This window comes from Arachis duranensis, chromosome 1 (assembly GCF_000817695.3).
Source record: "Arachis duranensis cultivar V14167 chromosome 1, aradu.V14167.gnm2.J7QH, whole genome shotgun sequence".
Taxonomy (NCBI): domain Eukaryota; kingdom Viridiplantae; phylum Streptophyta; class Magnoliopsida; order Fabales; family Fabaceae; genus Arachis; species Arachis duranensis.
In genome coordinates, this window is record NC_029772.3 from 72,702,393 (window position 1) to 72,710,866 (window position 8,474).

Sequence of the window (8,474 nt, forward strand, 5' to 3'; positions counted from 1 at the left end):
CACATATTTAAACTTCAAAACCACAGATAAGATGTTGTAAGTAGAATTTCATATTGTGGGACAATCAATGATGAGTTTTTTCTCCTTCAAACTCTTGTTCTCAGTAATCTCAACAAATGTTTTAAATCTTAAATCATTAAAATTGACATACTTGACACTTTCACAAATTTTGTGAATAATACTTTTATATCAACAAGTTTAGAATGTGTACACAGCACCTAACATGAAACAAACTACCACCAACAACTAATAAGTTTACGAGCACTTAAACGTGAATCATTATAGGAAGCATTGTCAACAAATACTGAGAAGAATTTGTTTTCAATTTTTCAAGTCTTCAAACACTTGAAAATAGTATCCGCAACATCAATGCCCTATCTAGGAGCAAGTACTTGGATAAAATTCAAAATCATTTTTTGAAGCCCTGCATCAATAAAGTGACCTGTGATAACTATATATTCATCAATTTGATGGCTTGATCTTCACATGTCAATTGTCAAACTTATCTTCCAAACATATATGAATGTGTATATGTTTGTTTCTTTATTAATGTGGAGGAAAAATTTATAGAATTATTTTAGAGTAAAGTATTATTTTTGTTCCCAACGTTTGTGGTAAGTCTCAAAATTGTCCCTAACGTTTCAATCGTCCTATTTAAGTCCCTAACGTTTCAAAATTGACTCAATGTTATCATGCCGTTAGAGATCCGTTAACAGAATTGACGACGGGACAAAATTGAGATGATTTTGAAATGTTAGGGACTTAAATAGGACGAAAACGTTGAGGACAAAAACGATACATAGAAATCAATTTTAATTTAATTTTATCCTTCAATAATATCAATTTTTTACCATACATAGTATTCAATTATTTTTTAATCACATTTAAGTAAATTACACTTAATCACATTACTTTCATTCTAAATAAATTAATTTTTTTATAATTTTACTCTTAAAAATTTTTAGTTATCATGAAATATTTATAGAATGACTAGTATATAAATTTTTGGAAAAGAAAAAATAATATATATATATATAATAAAATATCGTTTTTGTCTTATTTAAATCCCTAACGTTTCAATATCATCTCAATTTTGTCCCGCCGTTAATTCTGTTAACGGATCCCTAACGGCAGGACAACATTGAGTCAATTTTAAAACATTAGGGACCTAAATAGGATAATTGAAACGTTAGGGACAACTTTGAGACTTACCCTAAACGTTGGGGACAAAAATGATACTTTACTCATTATTTTATTTGATTGACTTTTGATATTTCAGTATAAATAATTAAAGATATTAAAAAAATAAAAATACATGTATATACTTAAAGAGATAAATGACTTAGTGAATAAAAATATTTTAATATCATAGAAGACCCAAATTCAAATCCTTTCAATTGTATTTTTACTAGTATAATAAAATTCTATATATATCTTTGTAAGCTCAGGCTGGTTTAGCCCAAAATATAGGCTTTTTTAATAGCATGGGTGTGAGCCTATTTTCTCTCAAGTTGCAGATCTTACAAACCGCTTGACCTTTTTTTATCCCTATGCATAGTTCAATACCAAATAGGAGGACATCATCAAAAAAAATCTTCATATCAAGATAATCAAACTACTAAACATATAATTATTTAAAATATGTTAAAAATATAATTGTTTATGTATTTTTTATTTATTTAAATTAAAAAAATAGTTTTACGATATATTTTTTATAGTAACCTCAAATACAAATTAAATTTATTTATATACAATTAGAAGAAGTTATATATTATGTATGTGTAGATATATGTATTAAATAATAACAAGAATGATGCATTTTTACCGACCATATTAAATGTGGGACAAGGCTAGATAACTTCTATAGGAAAGAAACGACAATAATATCATATTATTAGGTTGCCCATAGTCCAATGTGGAATATGAAATTATATCATGTAATTGTTTCGCTGTCAATAGTGGAGTATGTATTTAGAATCAGATAAGTGGAGCCAACTTGAGTTGAATTAAATTCAATTTTTTTTGTTTGGTAACAAATTAAATTCATTACTCCCCTCAACCTCGCCTTGTAAAGAGGATGGGATTTGACTATATAAGTAGAAGGCACCGTCTTAGGTGCCATTTGTTGGTCAATTTACATAGTGATATGCCTCGAATATGATAATGAAAATTGTAAGGTGTTTCAAAGCAATAATATTGATCTCAGGTCATGGTCATTGTCACTGGTCTCTGCTCTCATGTATATTGGAAATAGACAAGAAACTTAACAAATTAAATTTAATCTATCCTATTTTTGAAGCAGGTCTTTCACTCTTTTAGTTATCTCAAAAGGCAACCAATACGATCGAAGCATTTTTATATTAGATAATAATAATGATGAGAATCTCATCATCATCATGGATTTAGTTAAGCTTTTGAGAAGTCTCAAACTGTAATTTAGACAAAACTCTTTTTCTTCTATAATCGGCCCAAATTATGGATTGAAAATTAAAAAAATAATCTGTTCATAAAAATAAATAAACAAAAATTGACTGGTCTTTTTCTCTTTAGTACATGTTTGGACAACATTATTTTTCCCCCGAAAAATATACTGCTTTAAAGTTACATTTCTATTGCATCCAAACATAAATTAATGATATAGTCAACAATTATTCAAACTGTATTTAATAAAATATGAGCAAAATTCGGTACTAGTTCCAAAAAATTGATTCTCAACATATTCTAAACATCAAATCTAAAAAATTTTGATAGTGGAGACAAAATATATATAATATAAAAATAAATTAAAATTTTATAATAATTTAATACAATAAAATCAAATTTAACAACACAATGAAAAAAATAAATATTATTGTCATGTACTATTAAAATTTTTCAAATTCTAGTGAAAGCTTGAGTTCATAATATATAACATAATTTCGTCCCTGGTCTCGAAAATTTTTATTTTATTAGATATATCAATTCTTACGTCGAATTTAAGTAAAAAAAAAAAAAGATAAATTCATCCCTATCATTATAATAAACACATAACTATCCTTAAAAATTTTTTTAAATTTTCATATCAATCCCTTTATATAGATGACTAATTTAATGTAAATACTAATTTATCTAGTGAAATAAAAATTTTTACAAATTAATTTGATTATTCAAATTTGTTAGTTTTTTTTACTTAAAATTTATTGACGATTAAAGTATCAAACTAAACTAATTTTGACTTCACTATTAATCCAAACATAGCAAAATCATGATAGCGGCAAGGCCCACGTAGCCTCAGGTCACCATGACGCTGTTGAAATGAAACAAACCGCTTTTACCAAAAAAACAAAAAAAAAACAAAAAAAACCAAAAAAAACAAAAAAATAAACAAAACAATGAAACAAACCGCTGAGACCAGTAAACAACAAAATTGAAACAAACCGAAAATTGTCGTAGAGCATTGGTCATTGGAAAATATCATGAACATTATTTATTTTTTGGGTACAAATGTACAATCACCATCCCTTAGTGAAAACTACACTTCCTGAGAACCTGTTAGAAAGGAATTTCTCTATGTCCTGATACACTACCCTTTCTTTTATTCAACTGTTGTGGATCTGTCGATTATGATCAGGTATATAACTAGATATGTCTTCAAAAGTCACAGAAGCTAAGCAGACAAACATTTCTTAAAAGATGGATGACCTAAAGAAAAGGATATATTCCTTCCATTCCTTTTTTATCTTCCGTTGTGAGAATTTGTATTGCGATCCATTGATCCAGCACGTATCAAATTTTCAAGGTGAAAGAAAGGATTGAAAAGCAGAGGTTTTTTTTCCCCATGGCATTTGCAGAAATCAGAAAGGCAAATACAGCAAACTAAGCCTTTTTGGATACCTTGATAATAATATATACCAAAATTTCTGGCGACCTGAAAGCCAGCCTAATTAGGAACATTACACTAATGCAACAAATATGTGCCCCAATCTTCAATCCCAATCAATCAAAACAAGGGCATGTGAAACAAATGAATGTAATTTCTATATTTCTCAAAACTAAACTGCACTAGTTAGAAGCTCTGTTCTTGTACTATCGGTTCTAGAATCAACATCATTAGCTTTACCACTTTGCACATCAGATTTGCAAGTCATAATTCCATCAGTCGAATTACTTATGGATATTAATTTACTCATTTTTTTTCTATTAGAAGATGATTCGTTGCCTGATAGAATTCGCCTCAGTTGTGATTGCAGACAGATAATGCGACCTTTGTTCCATCCGGCGAAAGTAAAAGAGGATGACACATTATCCTGCAGGAATGAAAAAGCGGCCTTTGCAATGGGGAAATCCTGGCTATCTGTACTCTTCTCCATTTGTCCACGACTGATTAAATGTGAAAGAACTATCAAAGTTAGAAATGAATCTACTCACAATAAAGGCCAATCATATGCAAAACTATTATGTACCATTGTTCCTTCAAACATCAATGACTTACCCCGGGTTTGTGGCACGGAAAATATATAAAACTGTATTAACAGATCTTGGAGGCAAAAAAGCTACTTACACCACAACTACTGCTGCAAGCTCAGGAAGATCCTCATCAGCTCTGAACATCTCTTGCATATTGTTGAGCCAAAGGGACAATGCTGTTAATGCTCCACCTTCCCACATCCTGCACGGTAAGCTAAGTTTTTAGTTTCACATCTCTCCTTAAAGGGAGAAACACAGACTAGAATCTTCAATGCTGAGAAAAGAAATTATCAACTCCTTATTTAATCAATTAAACACCTTGAGATTTGAAGAAAAGTTTTCAAAGTCGCTTATATCATCACCCCTAGTCATTTCAATTATTAAACCATCCATCATACATAAACAAAAATTAGCTATGCAGAGATTTTTCAAATTGAAGAACCAATTGCCAGAATTTAAAGTTGAAGGTTTCTAATTGTCAGTGCCTAAATATTAAGGATGCTAAGGTTTCTATTTTTCAGTGCCTGAACATTAAGAATGCTATACTTCTTTATGTTTTCCTCTATAACGAATAATACAAGTTCAGAAAGAATTGTTAGCCACAATACCTGTGTACATCCACAGACCACACAAGTTTATTTGTTCAGTGTGTTATAGAACCTCATTCCAAATTCACATCCTTCTGAATTCAGTTTATCAAAGACATACTCTACAATCTGCCAATTAGAGTCATCATCAAAATCTCCCTTGATCATTTGTCCTATCACTTGATGAATATCCGACACCCTTGTTGTGATCATCTCATCAAGTAGATTATAGGCATCATTGAACCTGAAACCATGAAGAGACGTAAACTTACAAGAGAAAAGATAAATAAAGCATCAGAGGTAGAATGCAATTGATAGGTTCTTAAGGTTAACAGAACATGCACATTGAGTTCGATCTTTGCATTGCAACAAAGACCAGATTGCAAAATAGACAAGAGAACAACAACAATTAAGTCTTCCCACTAGATGGGCTTGGCTACGTCGATCAAACAACACTGTCGTTCCTATCATAAACCATGTATCTTGGCAAGCCATTTATCTGCTATATGCAGCATCTTTAAATACGTTATATCTTGAGCCTTTTGTTGAAGGATATGCAGTAACATTGGGATTTGCTCAGTTTCTGGCATTTAGAGTATTGAATTGAAAATCAAAACAACAAAAAGAAAAAGCAGGGATGCTGAATAACAACATAGAACTCTGCTCCACAAAAACATTCAGGGTTTTCCAAACACGACAAAGAAAAAGGAAAAAGAAAAGAAAAGAAATGTCTAGGGGGAATATACATAGAGCATATGGAAAGGGAAGAAATATTAATAAGAAGAATGCAAATCATAACACAAGTCTAAAAAAGATTGTTAGAAAGATAAATTCATACGATGTTGGTCATAAGGGCTTGTGCAATATTCTCTTGTTCAAAAGAAATGAGAAACAGTATTCATACTTCAATGCAGAGATTGTATCAAAAGATCATTATACTGAAACTTGCTTTCATTTTAATCCAATCATGCAAACAACTGCAAAGAAAGTATAAGCTTTTAGATGCCATCTCTTCTGTATCTTTTTGTCAATAATTCTGAGTTGTCATCACTCTGCTGATGTTTTATCCAATATCTAGTTCAGCAATTTTCACAATCCTATTTGTAAGCACCCAAGTATTATAGCTTCAAAGTTAATTAGAAAGTAGAGCTGCTATATTTTTAAAGACATTAAAAGCACTGCAACAAACATAGAAGATTGCTGACCTATCATTCTTTGCATAAAGAGCAAGCATCATGCAATAACACATGACACTGGGCAGTATTCCTGAAGCTTTAATTTCTTGGAACTGTTCTTCACCCTCGTCAACAAGTCCTGCTGAGCAATATACACTTAATACTGCTTCGAGTGTCAGCTCATTAGGATCGCAGTTAGCCTTCTCCATCTCTACATACGCTTTTATCGCCTCTTCATGCTGACCTCCTTGCCTGAAAGCTTCAATTAGACCATTAAACGAATGCACATCCCTCTGCAAACCTGAATCACCCATCTTCAATAAAACTTTTCCAGCCTCCTTGTATAATCCTCCCTTTGCAAATGCATGAATGAGCGAATTGTATGTCTCGACAGTTGGATTGCTTCCCACTTCATTCATAGTGTTAAACGCAACTATTGCCTCTTCATACAGTCCAGCCTGGCCATAGGCTTCAATCACCCCAGTGTAAGCCTTGGAACTCGGAACCATTCCCTGAGCATCCATATGAAGTAAAATATTCTTGGCATCCTCATAGAGCCCTCCCTTCCCACAAGCAAATATCAAACCCTCATACGTCTCCGTGTTAGGCTGTACATTCTCCTCCACCATATCATGGAACAAAGTAACCACCTCCTTAAAGTATCCACCTTCTCCAAACACCTGTATAAGAATGTTATAGGTACCAGCATCAGGCTCCGTGTTGCTAACTTTCATCTCAAGGAAAAGGTCCCTAACATCATCATACTTCCCCTGCTTCCCATACAAATTCAACAGAATACTATAAGTGGTCGCATTTGGCACGCACCCTGCCGTCTGCATCTGCCGGAACACCCCTAGTGCCTCCTTAATCGACCCCTTCTCAGCATACGCATCCAAAAGCACATTATAAGACGTTACATCAGGCAAATTACCACCTTCCTCCATCTCCCTAAGAAGCTCCGAAACCTTCTCAAGTTTATTCAATCTCCCAAAAGTATCAACAAGGTAACTATAAGTAGTGATATCAGGAACAACCCCACCTTCATTCATAGTCCTAAACACCATCTCAGCCTCATCGCCCAAACCCCTACGAGAACAAGCATGAAGCATAGTATTATACGTAACTACATCAGGCTGAACCCCTTCATGCCTCATCTCAGCAAATAACCCTAACAAACCCTCCCAATCCAACCCACCCCTCGCGCAAGCATTGATTACAGTGTTGTAAGTCAAGATACTCGGTGAAACCCTCTCTCTCTTCATCAAATCGAGCAATTCGAGGGAGGTCTGGTACTGTCCGTGGCGGCCATAGGCGTTGATTATGGCGGTGTAGGCAAAGACAGAGCGAGGAACGCCTTGTTCAGGCATTTCATCGAACACCTCGCGGCACTTGTCTAGGAGTCCTTCTCTGCCGAGCAAGGTGATGACGATTGTGTAGATGTGCTCGTTTGGCTTGCACCATATCTGGCGCTGCATGTGCTTGAAGAGTCGCAGGGTTCGTTGCCAATCGCCACGCGTGGCGAACTCCTTGAACACGAGAGCGAAGTCGTTGAGGGAGAGCTTGCTCTTGAAGGCGTCGAGGCACCGCGCGATGCTGCCACGTGGCGGAAGGCTGCTGAGCTTATTTATTAGGGTTTCGACGTCGTAGCTGTACTTGCCTTTCTCCACCGTCACCGACGGGTTCCCGAGGACGACCTCGCGGGAGCGAGCAACGGTAGTGAACTGGATGCGCCGACCGTTGTGACGACGGGGGAGGTAGAGGTGGCGGAATTGGTGGTGGTGGTGGAGGTGGAGATGGTTGGTGTTAGGATTTAGGATGAGGGTGGCGGAGAAGGGTGAGATGTTGGGGACGGTTATGTAGGGCAGTATGGTCATTTTCTCTGTGAAGCGAGCTCGGTGTTCAGAGATTGAGAAGGTACCGCAGTAGCATGTTGTTGTGGATAATGATTTTGATACTGATACGGTGCGTTTTGGCTGGAGGAGGAAGACGAAGATGGAGGAAGACGAAGCTCTCTTAGATCTGTGAATGAGTTGAGAGAAGGCCACGTGGTGTTTCCCATTGTAGATAAACCATAAAAATGAGAAATATGTCATCGGGTTACTTGACCCGACCCATGATAAGATACATTTCTGACAATGTGCTGGCGATAAACGCCAAAAAGGATACCTACCACTACCAGCGAAGGGTAAATACTGAAATACGTGAAACTGAAACTGGACCCGTTTTGGTCCGGGTTCGGTCCCCCGGAGCAGTTCGCGGTAACGGA

The 8,474-nt window shown here is 35.0% G+C and overlaps 1 protein-coding gene across 1 annotated transcript; it reads right to left on the reverse strand.

Annotated features, from left to right (window-relative positions):
• Window positions 1-3,846: 3,846 nt before the first annotated feature.
• Window positions 3,847-8,237, reverse strand: LOC107493364 (pentatricopeptide repeat-containing protein At1g74850, chloroplastic). The gene is given in 5 exon segments (XM_016114464.3): window positions 3,847-4,359; window positions 4,541-4,648; window positions 5,055-5,090; window positions 5,092-5,277; window positions 6,239-8,237. Coding segments are annotated over 5 exon segments (2,502 nt in total). The 5' UTR covers window positions 8,083-8,237; the 3' UTR covers window positions 3,847-4,031.
• Between the last annotated feature and the right edge of the window lie 237 nt (window positions 8,238-8,474).